Here is an 18,135-nt window from a genome sequence, read left to right on the forward strand (position 1 = left end):
GGAATCTTGGCTCTTAGGCTTAGGCTCTATAGCACTTACTCACAAGGCTGGACTGGGAACAGAAACTGGCCCTGGCACACTGCTTAGCCGCCCCCCCCTGGGGTGAGGGGGAGTGCAGCCAAGCAGTTTGCGAGGGAAGGTTTTGCCCGATTTTGTTACAGGAGGCCGATACTGCCGACCCCCGGTAACAAAAATGGCCCCCAGGGCCCCAAACCAGCCCCACCCTAGTGGCCCACTGGGAAAACCCCCCGGGCCCGCTATGGCCAGTCCAGCCCTGCCTACTAACATGCTAGGTACATCTAGACAGGCATCTTAGGAGTACACACTTTATTTTATAAATGCATTTCATATTCATATATGTGTTCATGACTATTGCAAAATGGTAGAACTGTACTATTCCTTTTTATTCATTGTACTGCTGGTTCTATATCTCTGCTACTGTGTTACAGTTGTATCAGCGCACTTATTTTACATGGGAAGAACAACGGTACGATAAATTCTTATTGTAAACACGCTTGACTGTTTCTTCTGTGTATCTCTCTCAGAGCAAAACAAGCAAGCACAAGTGACTAGGTGAAAGGTAGTATATTGATTCCACTCGTCTGAGGTTCTTATGTTCTTAAGTTGCAAAACTAATCTCTCTGATAACAGGAGATTCTAGTAGCACTGCGAGCTAGCTAATGCGAAAACATAGGCTGACATATTCGGTGGGCGTGTACAGACTCAGTTTGCCACCAAGCCCACAGTATATGTTATCTGTAAACAGCGTAGGTCCTGCATGAAAGGGTACTATTGGAACTACACTACAAAGGGACCACCCAAACATATAGTTACCATTTTAAACAAAGAATTGGAATTGATGGTAGATTCAGTTCACCGTGGCTGATCATAAGAACAAAACATTTTTGGAACAATTCAGTGATGTGTTGAGGCTGGAGGGTTTAAAAGAGTCTAATAGTAGAAGGTTTTGATGGGTCTGTCATTGATCTGAGGATATTTTATTGACATTGTAGGAAAGAGATGCTCAAATTAAATTGTATGCGACAATTTAAGTTCGGGGTGGTCATAAATCCAGAAGCAGGAAACCTGTGTTGCTGGTGTCTGTGACAACCAGTTAGAGCTGGATAATTAGTCAATTCCTTAAGATTTTTACTGATGCCTTCAGTAAAGTAAAATATTACTCACACAAATTCAAGATTAAGATGGATGCAAACCCTGTAAGGGAAAAGTTGAGGGAAGTGTAAATGTATCTGTGACAAGAGGTAAAACAGATATTGGATGATATGATGAAAGAGGAGATTATTGAGGCAGTTTCACTGACAGCTTTGTCAAGAGAGGCAGACAAAAGTTTGATATAGTGTGTAATTCTTAGCGCTCCAAATGCTAACAAAGTAGTGGCTCGACTACCCCTCTCAAACATTAATGACATTGTATGCATGCTGGAAAGGGATAGAATATTCTTAACTTTGGGCCTGAGGATTGCTTATGATCAAGGCCGCTGACTGCTTTGCTCACACCACAAGGGCTATGCCATTTTAACAGAACTCTATTTAGTTTAGCCTCTGCAGTGTCTGTATTCCAAAGAGCAATGTTATACATTTTCAAGGATATTGGTAGCTATGTAAAGTGTTTTTGGGTGATATTTTCATATTCTTCAAAGATAACCTATTAGGGAAGTGTGGAGGAAGTTGAAAGAGAGTGATCTTTCATTTAAGGGAAGTAAATATAAATTGTTTCGTAATTCTATAGAATTGGAGGTGAAGGTGTAGTACTGAAGAAATCTTTAATCAATGCCATTTTGAAAACACCTGTACCCAACAACAAAGAGAAGCTGATATCTGGCTGGACTATGTGGGTACTACTGCAAATTTATTTTTTTTAAATCAGAAAAAATTGAACCTTTAAGAGAACTCACAAGAAAAAATGTGGAGTTTATGTGGTCAGGGAAATTGCAAGCTGTGCTCACCCAATTTAAGATTGTTGTAGCTCCTACCTTAAAATAGGTTTAGATAATGAAGAATTGCATTACTACTGTGCATGGCAGCATGTATGGTATAGGTGGAGTTCTGTTGCAGAGATTGGGAAAGAGGTGGGGATTGTAGCATTCTCTTCTAGGGCTTTAAATGACGCCAAAAGAAGGTATCCAGTGATACAAAAAGAGTTGATGGCATGCGTGTGGTCGATTGAGCATTTTGGGATATAAGATTGGGGCAGTCATTTCAGGATATGCATTGACCATAAGCTACTAGGGCCAGAGTGGGACAAAATATAGGACCGGGCACCAAAATAAAAGTGCCCATGATTAGTGAACCAGATAGCTAAAAAAAAAGTGGCCAACATTTGCAAATCAGGCCAGATTTGAGCTTGTAAAGACACGCTGTGTGAATATTTTGCAAGGTACGGGAGACTGCATGGATTTGCCATTGCTATTGCAGTGAGGGGTAGCGTCACTGATTGCCTCGCACTTGGGTGCTTCAGTTTTAAGCACTGAAGCGCCCAGGGTTGAGTGTCAATCAGTGACACTTCATCACAGAGTGGGGTAGGATCAGCAGTCTCACTGACCCCATCCCACTTTGTGATGACGTTGGGACAGCTGCCTTTGGTCAGCCAATGAGGGAAGGCAGTAGTGCTAAGCCTCCTGGGTCTCTGAGGCAGAGCTGCAGGTTAGTGTGTGTGTTTTTTTTTAATTAATATTTGGTGCGTGCATGTATGTGTGGATGTTTGGTAATGAGTGTTGTGAAAGGATGTGTTTGTGTGTATGTGCGCTCATGGCTGAGAGTGTGTATGTGTAGGTGTGCGTGTGTGTCCCATCCACCCCCCTCCCTCCTAAACTTACCGTCCGCCACTGGGGAGTGTCACTGATAGACTCAATCTGGGGCCTCACTTTTAAGCCCTGAAGTGCCTAGGGCCAAGTGTCCATCAGGGATGCTTGGCACAGAGTGGGGTGGGGCCAGCATCTCTCACTGACCCCCAAACCACTCTGTGACGAGGCAAGGAAGCTCCTTCTCTTATTGGTTGACCTTTACCAAGGTCAGCCAATGAGAGGAGGCAGTGGGATCTTTCTTCATTCCTTTCCTTCCCAGTGTCAATGCTTGGGAACACCCATGCTCCACTCACGAAACGCCTCCCTGGGGCAGAGTAGTACTGTGGATTTGTCAAGCCAATCAGGGCCATGCATGGTGCTGTGCATAGCTTGATAAATCACACTTAATAGTTGTGGTCCTCTTATACCCTGTTGCGTGGTGCAAGTCCTCCATATATGCTGGCATTTTAGTAACTGCAAAAACCACAGTTGATGGACAGAATGCAGAACAATGTCATACATTCACCCCAGTACAGAGATCTAGGCCCAAATCCATCGTTTTTTTGCACTCCGCATCAACCCAGTTCAGACATGGCCATCTGCAAATCAGTCTGACCCTGTGCCTCATGGGAACAGTCCAGCCCGAACTGCCAAGCCATGCCTTCCTTGGGCCGGAAACAAGCTTCTGAGGACCGGTTTCTGGCATTTCAGCCGTCTTCAGCCCGGCTTGCTTGAATCCAGTGGTGTGGAGAGCATGGGACTCACGTCTGAGCATACCCATTTTAGTAACAGCAGGGCAACAGCACTGTGAATTATTTTACTGTTATAAATATACATTTGGTTTTTATGATGTCCGCTTTATGTATTCCTTCTCTTCTCTAAACTAATTTAACGTGTTTTTTTTACTGTGTTTCCCTATCCAGATTTGTTCATTGTTTCTTGCTGACAACTTCTTCCATATCCTAATTTTTGTAATTTAGCAAGGCATTTAATAGGCAGAGCACTTCTAAAATTTGTATGTTACCACTGGCATGGATACAGGTCAAGTAACTATCACAAAAAATCCCTGACCCAATGTGTTCTCGGTTCTATCAGGGAATTGTTTCTACCAGCTTCAGTGAGCAACAAATGAAAAAATAGCACATGGTCTATTAGAATATGAAAATGCAGACTAGCCTTCATTGTCCTGATGCTTGCACACCACTGGTGCTCAGCCTATCCCGAAGCAATCCATCCATCCCTGGCCATGTTTATGTCCTGGCTGCACACAGCTCTAGCTGTCTGTAGGGCGACCAGTTGTTTTCAATACAGAACGTATAGTTGGAGTGTGCTTTTGGTATCCCCCTGCACATAATTGGATGACATTGTTATCGGTCTCAATTGTCTCCTTTTCATTTAATGGCTTTTCTTCCCTATTCTAGTGTATGTCCCACTCTGAGCATTTCCGTCTCACTGTGTTCTGATTGGCTGAGTTGTATCCTTCCACTTCATACTTGTGTGGACTCCTTTTTTTTGAGGGCTTCATGAAAGTGCATGCGTTTCGTTGCTCTCTTCACAATACTCATTATGTTAACCCCTTAAGTGCTGCTGACGGCCAATGGTCGTCAGCAGCGCTACCTCCCCAGTGCTGCGCACGACCATTGAACGTCCATTCAGAACTAGTTCTAATGGACAGCGCAGCACTGGGGAGAAATGTTTACACGCAGCTAAGGTGTTAATTTTCAAATTGTATTTATTTAGTTTTCCTTTTATGATGAGGGCGTAGTAATTGCAAAATGCTGCTGGACTGCTTATGTCCTGCTATTCCCTCTTTGCGCTTTGCTGCCCTCCTCCATCCCATGCGTTGTCTTTGGACTCCTACTCCCCTACTCTCGGCCCCGCTTCCCGCCCCATTTATTAATCTTTAATTTATTTTATTTTTTTGTTACGAGTACCAGGCAGCTGCAAGGTGCCACTGGGCTCCTCACATCCCATTTTGTGCTTTGCATGAACGATTTAGTAATTTTTGTACATGTTAACCAACCGTTCTAACATTGGCATCCACCATGTTGGAATGGTAAATTTAAAAGGGCAGTCATGCGCCATGATGCATGCCCCTGCATAGTTCACGATGCACATGCGTACACGTGCACATGTGTCACAACGTATGCAAGCAGTGCTTACTTTGCGCCAGTGGTTTCCGGTGCTCAGCACCAGCACTTAATTGTCAGCACTGGCTCAGTCCACCACATGGTGGCGCTGTCTTCATAATTTTGAGATGAGTTCAACAACTGTGTTTATTAAGTCAATATACATTGAAAATGAATAATATCAGTCTCTCATGCATTATATATTTATTACAGTTGTGTGTGGCCTGAAATAGTCTGAATTGTCTCTCTTGTCACAGTGCAATGGTTAGGTGTTCTATTAGTGCTTGTATTGGCAGCATTGGCAGGGCCTGGATTGTGCAGGCTACAGTGGCTTTCCGAGAAGGGCCCTGGCACTTTATTTTTTTACAAATTAAGCACTGCATGCAAATGTATCAGCAGCCATCTTGCAGTTGTTTTTTTAAAAACAGAAATCCCTTTGCAAAGTTGCCCTCCGTATGTGCCCATGCGTTTTGATGCATTTGTTTGCAAGCCCCTGGCAAAAAAAACTGACAAAGCCAATAACGTGGCCTTTTAGAGCCAACACCGATTGGCTTTGCCAAAGCCTGTTGTTTATTATATGCCATAATTTGAAAGAGTCTGTAAGTCAAAACTGTAAAGGAGGCGGGAAGATTTGAGGGTGAGGATCCAGGGTCCTTGTGATCCACTTTCACAAATGGTCCAGAGCAGATCCACTGATGGACATTCTCTTCCTGCTTCCACTCTCCTCAGAATGACGTCATCTGCCCCTCAGACAAGCCCCGGAGGTGGCAGCAAGAAGCACCTGGAGAGAGACCAGCTGCTGGCGGCCGCGGTCGGGAACCTGCCGGGTCTGCAGCTCAGCTTGAAAATCACCGATGACCAGATCAAGGCGGACAAATATGTGAGTCCTTTGTGGAGCACTCAGCAGGTCTAGGGGGCTTCTAATGTGATGCTTTATAATCAATGGTCCATTTGTAAGAAATGACTGCTGTTGTACAACACATGGGGAAAGATGGCTATGTTGATAAAAAAAGTTAATGGTGAAACATTTCTAATGTACTGAATGTTATAAGACAGTAGAATAAATTCTTAAAAATAAAAAAAGTACACAACAGTTCTACTTTCTAACTCCTTAAAGGGTACTAATTCTTCCCTTTCTAAAAATAATCAGTTGGTCCCACCTACACTCTGGCTTTCGTCCTAAATGCTTTCTCCATCTCTTTCCAAACATTTGAAAGCTTTCCCAGCGCCTCTTTCTCTCTTCCTCAACACCCACCATTTTGTCTTGGTTGGTAAATCTGTTTTACAGACACCATTGTTAGTATAAATAGCTCTACTCTTAACCAGGTAACATGAAACCATGATGAGTGTTTGTGTCAAGCCCCTTCCTCTAAAACAGGACCCTTAGACGCAGAGGGCGGTCTTTTTATAGGTATTGCCTGATATCTCCCGTACCCCAGGGGTTGGGTACTACCTACCGTGAGGTCACTGACTTCCCAAGAGCTACCATTTTGGCTTTTACTCTTGGAGGATGACGGGGGGTCAGAAACTCAGACACAATTAAGACTTCAGTTGCAGTCATTGTAAATCGGACCGTTGAACACTACTAGAAATGCTGCATTATGATTGGCTCCTGGCTGGTCAATATCTACCCAGGAAAATCATGGCGGATACCTAAAACAACCCTCATTACAGTATCAATCCGCATATCAGTACGCCATCTTCCCCTGACAGCTGGTTGTGAGGATCACAGAGTTCTAATAAAAAAACAAAATATTCACCAAGATCACAGAATGCGCCTGCATGGAAGGACATGCGCTGGTGAAGAAAACTTTAGTAATTCACTTTCCCTTGCAGAAGGCTGAATATGTGCTTGTAGATATTTCCTAACTGCCGCAAAAAGAGAGTCCCCCAAAACGCTGCATTTTATTTGTTTGTTTTCGATATTGAAAGGTGTGTAGTTCATGACAGTTTTCACTGTGTTTCAAAACAACAGCCCCATCGCTCTGTTTGATTTATGTTACTTAGTTGCAAGTAGGTTTGAAGGAATTAACCTTGAAAGCAGTTGTTTATAAGGGACGCAGAACAAGATTTTTATAGACAACAAATATGTATTTGTGAATGTGTGATTATAATTTCCATGCATTTAAGTCTCTATAAATATGGTTTTGAAGCTTGGACCGTTGCATGGAGATAGATGTAACTACTATAAAGAGAGTGTGGCAAAAGATTTAAACAAAATTAAATGTTCAAATAGTAACTCCTTTACGGAGTCTCACTTCGGATTAGAGCACAAATATTTTCATTTTAAATATGAAATCTGAATAGGTTCGACTCCTCTAAAAAAATATACTCATATATATTTAAATGGAAGATTAAAAAACCTTCCGTGTTTACTGTTTTAAAATTAGGTAGGCAATAAGCAAGAGAGAGAAGGTGGGCAGTCTCAGTAAATAGGTGTAGCCCCTTTAAAATGTAACATGCCTCTCAAGACTAAAACTTGTCTTTCCCTTCTCATTTATTTTAAACAGTAGGTTTCATATTTGCATTAACACCTCAATTCAGCAGTTCCTATTACGACAAAATGCCGTCATGGGATGCCCCAGTTTTACCTTGGTTATAGAATGTTAGTTCTCTAGGGTCTTGTTTACAAGTCCCTTGCGCCACTTTTGCGCCATTTCTAGGTCTCTACGATACATTTAGTAAGTGGCTTTTAAAAGTGCCACCAGAGGCTTTTGCTGGCCTACAGCTCGTGCACGTGCACAGCTGCCATCTGTGTTTTTTATTGCTGTAATCTGGCTCCTCTGCATGCACTACCCCCCACCTTTTTCCCCCTCCCTTCCGGTCAGTTTAATTTGTCTCCTCTATCTGTTAATCACGCTACTCTGCTCGCACTCCCCCTCCCTTCTCCCCCTCCTCTTCGTCAGTTTCATTTGTGTCTTCTATCATTGTGAATGCTCCTGCTTCCACCAGGCACACACACCATCAGTCGTCAGTGCATGCTTTCACCAGGCACACACACCACCAGCCGTCATTGCACGCTTCAACCAGGCACACACATCATCAGTCAGTGGACACTTCCACTAGGCACACACACCATGAGTCGTCAGTGCATGCTTTCACCAGGCACATATACCACCAGCCGTCAGTGCACGCTTCCATCAGGTACACACACCACCAACTGTCAGTGCACGCTTCCACCAGGCATACACACCACCAGCCATCAGTGCACGCTTCCACCAGGCACACACCACCAGCCGTCAGTGCACGCTTCCGCCATGCACACACACCACCAGCCGTCAGTGCACGCTTCAACCAGGCACACACACCACCAGCCGTCAGTGCACGCTTCCACCAGGCACACACACCACCAGCCGCCAGTGCATGCTTCCACCAGGCACACACACCACCAGCCGTCAGTGCATGCTTCCACCAGGCACACACACCACCAGCCGCCAGTGCACGCTTCCACCAGGCACACACACACACACCACCAGCAATCAGTGCAGGCTTCCAACAGGCATATACACCACTAGCCGTCAGTGCACACTTTCACCAGGCACACACACCACCAGCCGTTTCACACTACCAGCCGTCAGTGCACTATTCAACCAGGCACACACCACCAGCCGTCAGTGCACGCTTTCACCAGGCACATGCACCACCAGCCATCAGTGCACGCTTCCACCAGGCACACAAAGCCATCATGACCAGCATCTCCACTTAGCTTTCAGACAAGCTCACCATCCTTGATGGCACTTAGCACCAGCCAGGTCCACATACAAACAAGTATTAGAATGGAGAATTAGAAGAGTAAAAAAGACAAAAAAGGCAGCAGGCAATTTGTATCGATGCACCCAGGATTTGGAGCAACATCCCCGTATCCATAAGGACCGCCCGAAGCTGCTCCAATTTAGGGAAGAGTTGAAGACTCACTTCTTTAAAGAACACTACCTCATAATGCAATAGCAGTCCAATAACCAGCTACCTTTCATATAACTGATTGACTGCATGCTTACCTCTGACCATGTACAGTGCTCCACTACCTTTTTGGCTAGGCGCACCTACAAACATACCACAATTTCTTTAATCTTCAGTACATCTGTGCTCACAAGTAAACTATTACAACCCAGTTAAGGACAATTTGAGTGTCTGTAGCAGATAACAGTCCAGTCTTCCTTATGCACATTATAACAGAAAACGGGTAGCAACGGTGTGTCCATACTTGATGCAGCTAGGTTGAGGCAAGCAGTTCACAGTGATTTGCTTAGTTAATTCTCACTTGTCAGACGTAGTTTGTATCTATGCCTGACGGTCACTAATAGACCAAAACTTTATTACAGCCTTGTTTCGCAAAATTTGTAATGGTTTATTGACCTAGCAAACCCTATTCTCGTGCCTTTGACAGCCATGCAAACTCTAGGCCCGATTCACAGAACTAACTTAAGACAAAATCCTAAACTTACCACCATTTTGGTATTCACAGAAGTTAGTATTTTTCTCAGTTTAGGAGTAGTAAAGTTAGGACTCCTAACTTTAGGACTCCTAAATGCCTTCTGTGAATACCGAAAGGCTTAAAGTTAGGATTTTTCTCAGTTTAGGAGTCCTAAAGTTAGGAATCCTAACTTTACGACTCCTAAACGGAGAAAAATCCTAACTTTAAGACTTTCGGTATTCACAGAAGGCATTTAGGAGTCCTAAAGTTAGGACTCCTAACTTCTGTGAATACCTAAATGAGTAAGTGCCTTCTGTGAATACCAAAATGGTAGTAAGTTTAGGATTTTGTCTGAAGTTAGTTCTGTGAATCGGGCCCAATATTACCATTCATCACAAAGCGCCTATTCTGATTGTGTATTGTAATCTCAGGATAGTTCTACCAGTTCTTAGTTTTGGGATGGGTCCCATTTCCACAAGCGGAAATTGTTGTAGAAAGGATGCTGAGATTTTAGCGCCCATGAATTTCTGTTGTGCTAGAAACAGAGTAGGACCCCCGGCCCCCCTCCACTTCCACCTGGACTATCTGCAAGGAGACTTTTCAACCCAAACTGAGTTGAGTTATTCTGAATACCAGACACTTGGTCCATCAGCCTGAGTTTCAGATGTAGCTCCTCTGCTAATAAAGCTAGATGATGTTCTCAGACCCTGCCCAATGACCAAGAGTAAGTGATAGACTTTCTAAAGAATCATGATTGGTCCAGATAGACCATAACAGATGTCTAGTGAATGCATGGAACTTTCATCCTCAGACTGTAAAGGTAGAAAACAACGGAAGCATCAGCTACTAAGACATACAAAAATTAGGTGGAATATTGATCAAATGCAAGATGAAGCAGCTTTGAAAATTAATGCATCTGGCTGGAGTGACATGAACATGAACAGTTCTAATAGACACCAGGGCAGGTTCATTGCCACAAGAAAAGTGTATGTCATTGTCAGGGAATTTCAGGTCTGACATCCCTAGGGGCTTGCATGGGTGAGATTGCAGTACATTTAAGACTTATAGGAACTCTTGGTATGGGGCACAAAAGAGAGAGGAGGGGGCCTGGATAGTGGAAATTAAAACAGATGTAAGTAATCTGCCCTTCAGGTCTTCCACTGCCATTCTCATGGTCCTGGAGGAACCTTACTGGTGGCTCATAACACATGGTGCTTAGCCCCAAAATTATTCTGACAGGACCTATCCAGGAAAAAACAGACAGAGTAGAGTCATGTCTTCACCCTATTTCTGAAGTGTAGACCAGTGGTTCCAAGATTGATTTATGGCATCTGCACAGAGGCCCACATGCATCATTGTTACATTTTGCGATTTCTTAATTCCGAAAATTAAGGAATCTCAATTAAGAAATCGCAAAATGCTATGCATTAAAAAATCGCAATATTTTTTGCGATTCGGTATTTTTCATAAATTGCGATTCACAATTTGCGAATCGCAATTAAGGAAAATCCTTCCCATTGATTCCTTTGGGCCAAAAGTCCAATAGGAATGAATGGGAAGGCATTCACATTTTGCGAATTTCAAATTGCGAATTGCAAAATGTGAATGCAATTTCAATGGTGCAGGGGGGGGTCCAAAGAACCCCTCCCTGCACCCCTGAAAGGTAACTTTAAATGCAATTTACACACACACATGCCCCAAGGACATGTGTGTGTGTAAATTAAAACTTTCAAAAATGCAATTTGTGCATATTTGAAAGTTTTCGGTAAATTAGCATGAAGTTCAACTTCATGCTAATTTACCCCTTCCAAATTGCGAATTCGCAATTTAAAAATAATCATGCATTGCATTTAAGAAATCTGAAATTGCGATTTCTTAAATGCAATCGCAATTTTAGAAATCGCAACATGGTTGCGATTCCTAAAATTGCGAAATGCATGATGCATTCCAAATTAGTCAATTGCATTCGCAAACGGCCGAAAATTGCGATTCGCACCGTTTGCGAATGCAATTGACTTTGATGCATGTACCCCAGAGTCTCTGGAGCCACTTTTGCTGCAGCTCTGCCGTCTGAACTTCGAAGCCGATAAGGCCAGACCCTTCGGAGCCTGACCATCTAGCAAATACTGTTTTGAGGGGAAGGAACCTTAAGAATCATTTGTGCCAGGAACAATGCTATCACTTCCCTGTTTCCTTCCTGTAGCTCTGGTACAAAGAGCACAGACCCTACCTTGAGCCAAACCTTCTTATCCCCACGTTGCACCTCATCCCGTCCAGCTATAGAAATACACATAGGAGGGCAGATTCATTTAAACTCACTGGGGTAGGCACTTCCATGCAGCGGAGCCTGGCAGGGGGAGTGGGGATCCGTTGCTAAAGTCTCAAGTTTTTCGTTTGTAGACAGGAACAAAGAGGTGAATTATGGAGGTTCTGACTCCTTGTAGCACCCTGGGTGAGATGGCTGAGGCCAGCATCTCTTCTACCGAGGTTTCTGATCTTTGTAATGGAACCCATTTTAATGGTTAAGACGATGATGAGCAAGTAAGACATGGAGCCCATTCGTAGCTCGATGATCAGTCACATACTGCAGCTTGCAGGTGAATAGATAAACCTCCAATGACTTGAAACAACACAGAGGGGCATATTTACAATGCTGCAGCTGCACTTTTATGCCGTCGGAGCGTCTGTCCCATATTTACAAGGCCACGGAAAAGCCCCCTTGCGTGGTTTTTCATGGCCTTGTAAATATTGAGGCAATGCCTTACTCAGTGTCTCAGTGTGGAAGGGGCATTCCATGGGTTTTGCTGTGTGTGTTCCCACTCAACATCCATGGTTTTTGACACTGCCCCAGATTTACAACATAGCGTAAATCTGGGGCAGTACCAGTTCTAACGCCTTCCCCAAGCAGGTGTAACGAGTAGAAAAGTTTACATTTCTCCCAGTTTGTTCCTCTGTCCACATGCATTGCACTTTGCAGCACAAATAGAATGAGGAAACCAACTCCTGTCTCTTCCTGCACAAAAACAATCCTGCCAACAACACAGACACCTTTGTACCATTTGCACTGGCCTGGCAGACAGGAATGCACCATATCTTGTAGATACAGCGCATTCCTACCCTTTTCTTTAGATGTAGGGCCGTGCAGCTAGGCTTGTGGCGCTGCCCTATGCCAAAATATTGTAAATATGCCTCAGCGTTTCTCCCAGGTTCACTTGCTTAACCAAATGCTGAACACATTGTCGTAGAAGCCATGCTCAAAACCTCTCCCACCAAGGCATTATGCTATCAGATCTATCCTGAGATCACAACCTGGGGGATGGACTCATAGAAAGAGTCATGATACACCCATAGTCACAAATGTACATTCTCCCCATTGTAGAGTGCTCCACTTCATTGTAGCTTGGTTCATGCTACACAGATGTTCTTACAGACTTACTTGCATGCCCCGACAGCACATCAAGATGCATTTCAGATGCACAGAAAAGAATGAATTCGTACAGGTACGTGCACAAACCTCTCCCTCCACCTTTGTAAAGCTGTCCTTTCCTTTGTAGCTAGGTTCGTATTACATAAAAGCATATTTGGTAGCATACATCCATACATACCTACTTTGACAACATCAAATGCATCAACTCAGACTCACTTGAAGAATCTGTTGCATTTGTGTATGGTTTCTTATCCGTACCCACACCTTGTCGTGTATGGTTTCTTATCTGTACCCACACCTTGTCGTGTATGGTTTCTTATCCGTACCCACACCTTGTCGTGTATGGTTTCTTATCCGTACCCACACCTTGTCGTGTATGGTTTCTTATCTGTACCCACACCTTGTCGTGTATGGTTTCTTATCCGTACCCACACCTTGTCGTGTATGGTTTCTTATCCGTACCCACACCTTGTCGTGTATGGTTTCTTATCTGTACCCACACCTTGTCGTGTATGGTTTCTTATCCGTACCCACACCTTGTCGTGTATGGTTTCTTATCCGTACCCACACCTTGTAGTGTATGGTTTCTTATCTGTACCCACACCTTGTCGTGCATGGTTTCTTATCCGTGCCCACACCTTGTAGTGTATGGTTTCTTATCTGTGCCCACACCTTGTCGTGTATGGTTTCTTATCCGTACCCACTCCTTGTCGTGTATGGTTTCTTATCCGTACCCACACCTTGTCGTGCATGGTTTCTTATCCGTGCCCACACCTTGTAGTGTATGGTTTCTTATCTGTACCCACACCTTGTCGTGTATGGTTTCTTATCCGTACCCACTCCTTGTCGTGTATGGTTTCTTATCCGTACCCACACCTTGTCGTGTATGGTTTCTTATCGGTACCCAAACCTTGTCGTGTATGGTTTCTTATCTGTACCCACACCTTGTCGTGTATGGTTTCTTATCCGTACCCACACCTTGTCGTGTATGGTTTCTTATCCGTACCCACACCTTGTCGTGTATGGTTTCTTATCTGTACCCACACCTTGTCGTGTATGGTTTCTTATCCGTACCCACACCTTGTCGTGTATGGTTTCTTATCCGTACCCACACCTTGTCGTGTATGGTTTCTTATCTGTACCCACACCTTGTCGTGCATGGTTTCTTATCCGTGCCCACACCTTGTAGTGTATGGTTTCTTATCTGTGCCCACACCTTGTCGTGTATGGTTTCTTATCCGTACCCACTCCTTGTCGTGTATGGTTTCTTATCCGTACCCACACCTTGTCGTGTATGGTTTCTTATCCGTACCCACACCTTGTAGAGTATGGTTTCTTATCTGTACCCACACCTTGTCGTGCATGGTTTCTTATCCGTACCCACACCTTGTCGTGTATGGTTTCTTATCCGTACCCACACCTTGTCGTGCATGGTTTCTTATCCGTACCCACACCTTGTCGTGCATGGTTTCTTATCCGTACCCACACCTTGTAGTGCATGGTTTCTTATCCGTACCCACACCTTGTCGTGTATGGTTTCTTATCCGTACCCACACCTTGTCGTGCATGGTTTCTTATCCGTACCCACACCTTGTAGTGCATGGTTTCTTATCCGTACCCACACCTTGTCGTGTACGGTTTCTTATCCGTACCCACACCTTGTCGTGCATGGTTTCTTATCCGTACCCACACCTTGTCGTGCATGGTTTCTTATCCGTACCCACACCTTGTCGTGTATGGTTTCTTATCCGTACCCACACCTTGTAGTGTATGGTTCCTTATCTGTACCCACACCTTGTCGTGCATGGTTCCTTATCCGTACCCACACCTTGTCGTGCATGGTTTCTTATCCGTACCCACACCTTGTCGTGTATGGTTCCTTATCCGTACCCACACCTTGTCGTGTATGGTTTCTTATCCGTACCCACACCTTGTCGTGCATGGTTCCATATCTGTACCCACACCTTTGTCTTTGTATACCACTCTATACTTTTGTAGCCAGGTTTGCACTATGTAAAACCATGCACACTCATAGAAAACCTGACAACACAAAAAACTGCATCTGGGACTCAGAGAGATGATTCTGACAAATGGTGTTAAATGAAGGAATGGTGTTTGGCCTTCTGGCCTTGAAACAAAGGCTCACAAGCCTGCCTAGGCTGACAGGTGACATGTTCTCAATGATGCCAGGGCGTGCAAGGTTGACTGCAAAGTGATATGGTCCCTGCTGACAACATGCATCTCCTTACACACCGGTAGGGTTGTGATTAATGGGGTGGGCACACTAGATGACAGCAAAGAGGCGGAGACTATGTTAAATATAAAAAGAGGTTAGAAAGGGTGAATGAAAATTCATAAATCAGTCAAAATGTGATAAGATAGCATGTACATGATATTTTTCCCATATAGACACGCCCACACATCACGGATACCGTTAAAATCATCACGGTTAAAAAGGTATAAGGGATACTTTAAAAATCATCAAGTTTAAAGATGAGTGATATTGTCACTTGCTTCAGGCAGTTTTAGTCTAGTGACACACCGTGGTGAGCTGATGACATTACAGTTTAGTTATTTGCTTCTGGCACTTGGCTCTGATAGGTGAATACATGAATAAACATAACTGATAACCATCTGGTAAATCCCAGTTTTGTTTCCCCTTACTCCAAAAAGGGATTCACAGCGGTTCATCTAGCCGCTCTCCATGGAAGGCTCCAGTGTTTACAACTCTTAGTTCGCAACTACAACGCTGACGTGAACCAAAGGAGCAAGGCAGGATGGCGACCCATCCATCTAGCGCTGAGCAAGAAGGGCGGACCGCGGGCTGTGGAATGTGTGAAGTACCTCATCGAACAAGGTGCCGATGTCAACCTGTAAGTAGAGGCTTCACGCTAAGTGAACATGTCCTGCGTGGCGGAGCCACAACGTTGCATGTGTTTCTCACCATGGTTATGTTGTCATTTGTATTGTAAAATATCATTTTACTTACTTAGATATGAAAATATATATGTAAAAATGGAAAATCAATAAAATGGGTGTATCAAATAGAGGGAATGTCTCATGTAGCTATCGTGGAACTTTTCAATGCTATACTTGTTTCTGAACTTTGACAAATGGGATCACTATATAACTGTCAATGTACCAATACATTACAAAAAAACACACAAAAGAGCAATTTCTGCATGTAAAGGTACAAGTTTTCACCAGATTTTTGTGGTTGGTGCTCAGAGGCACGGATTTCCCACACAATGATTGGTTATTAAAGCTTTTGTAATGTGTTATTACTATTTTGCTGGAAAGAACAAAAAGTGCAAAACAAACAAAAATCCACTTATTTTACTTTTAACACAATTTTTAACCAGTGGTTAATTTGTAAAACAATAAGTGCTGGGGCTCTCGTCAAGAGGCAACTTGCACCTGCCCATTTCTCCTGTTAGTGCCGCCTAAAACAGAATCATGAAAGTGGGGAGAGGATGTGGCATACTGGCCAGAGCTGCTGACTTTGGGGCTGGGTAACCAGGTTCGAGTCTCGGCATCGGCTCAACATCCTGTGAATTTGGGCAAATCACGTAATCTCCCCGTGTTTACCATAAATGAATGTGTCCTTAACTGGTGCTTGTGAAAAGCGCCAGTGTTGATAATTGAGTGCCTGTGCTTAGCACCGGAAACCACTGGTTCAAATGAAGCACAGTTATTAACCCCTTCGCTGCTGATGACGAGCTCAGCTCGTCATCAGCCACAGTGGTCGTGTGCGGATGACGAGCTGAGCTTGTCATGTAAAGCTGCTTTTAGTAATTTGCCGCACACAGCGGGAAAACCGCCGCAGCGATGCGGTTAACACAAATCATCTTCACGATTGAGGGCCTCACTGTGGAGCTGGTGGGCAAGAAATTGATGCACTTAGATGGACAATAACAAAGTTATTAGATGATAGTAGAATGGGTGACCTCTTTAAAAGGCCTCTGGTTTGCATGGTACTTCTCAGTTCAATTGCTGATGAGCAGTCTCCCATTGTGGTCACACTAGACAACAGCTAAGTTTATCAAGTGTGTCCACTGTGCCTTCAATTAATATTGTGAACTGTTCTACAACCAATAGGCTTTCTACTCGAGTGGCAGCTTTCACAACATGAGTGGCCTCTTTCTCAACGTGAGTGGTAGTGGCCTGCCGCAATAGCCCGCATTGAGAAATTTCGCCGGGAGGCGGCTTAGGACTCGTTTTTTTCAAGCTCATGCTTGACAACTTAATGTTGGTGAGCGGTGAGCAAGAAAGACTCCGTCATATGGCAGGTTGGTAGAGTCCTTGCGAACTCTGTGCTTCACGCTCGTGGAGTGGGCAAAACTCCACAAACTCCAGCAGCAAAGCGGAGTTTACTGTCCACCTATAGCGTAGACTTGACCATAAGATTCACGTTCATTACAAATGGTGAGCTACTTAAGAAAGGAGTCTGAAAAGAAGTTTGCATCCAGGTAGGTGACAGCAGAGAAGATGTGTTATTCAAGTCTCAGGGTTTGGGTAAAGCTCAGCAAATAGGCATTTTAATCCAGCAATGCGAAACCCTATGCAATGCACAATCCATTGATTCATGGGGCCACGAAGTGCAAATGAGCAGAATAGAACAGCTAAAGGAAGACTGGTTCTTATTCAAATCCTTGTTTTTGTTTAGAAAGACAGATAGCAAAGTGACTCCGCTGCACCAGGCTGCCAACGAGGGTCTACTGGACTGTATTGCTGTGCTCACTGAAGCTGGAGCCGATACTCACGCTATAGATGCTTACGGACGAAGACCTATTGACTTGAGCAAAATGTGGAACCACAGACCCTGTGTCAGGTATGATCACCGCTAACAAATATGGCGTCTAACTTTTATTCATGTGCACTTACATTGGTTAGTGAGGAGGTGGCTAATTTTCAGTGTAGTTAATTACAAAGTCACGCCTATGGGATAGGTAAACTTGGAAACCTATGGCAAGGTTTTTGCGGAAGCCATCAAATGGGAAATATCTTGGGGTTATGTCCTCCAGTGCTATAAAGTTTTGTGGCTGGGTTTGGCGAGAGGGCAACATTGAGGTGCATATCTATTTATGTATGAATATTTTATTGTGAAGAGACTAGGTAGTAGAGTTGTAAGCCTGCAATTTCTTGAAAAATAAAATCAATTTAACACATTTTCAGGCTGTGTTTAAAAACACTTAGATTGTAAACAGTCATATTACTTGTTGATCTTTGCCTCTGACAACAATCCACATGCATAACTTGTTACAGACTGGTGAGGGGAGGACCTACTAATAACATCAGGTAAGATTGGAGGATAAGGGGTGTGGCCTTTGCAGCCTACGTTTCAATCAGCTTATAGGCTAAT

At 43.9% G+C, this 18,135-nt stretch overlaps 1 protein-coding gene across 1 annotated transcript in view; it reads left to right on the forward strand.

The window, feature by feature from the left end:
- The window catches only part of ANKRD53 (ankyrin repeat domain 53), a 116,747-nt gene that overhangs the window by 38,946 nt on the left and 59,666 nt on the right, over positions 1–18,135 (forward strand). Inside the window, exons 3-5 of the mRNA XM_086962850.1 lie at positions 5,662–5,812; positions 15,447–15,646; positions 17,440–17,604. Of these exons, the coding sequence (XP_086818976.1) occupies positions 5,663–5,812; positions 15,447–15,646; positions 17,440–17,604 (515 nt within the window). The 5' untranslated portion in view covers position 5,662. The remainder of the gene's footprint in view (positions 1–5,661; positions 5,813–15,446; positions 15,647–17,439; positions 17,605–18,135) is intronic.

Source organism: Lissotriton vulgaris, chromosome 3_1 (genome assembly GCF_964263255.1).
Source record: "Lissotriton vulgaris chromosome 3_1, aLisVul1.2, whole genome shotgun sequence".
Lineage (NCBI taxonomy): Eukaryota > Metazoa > Chordata > Amphibia > Caudata > Salamandridae > Lissotriton > Lissotriton vulgaris.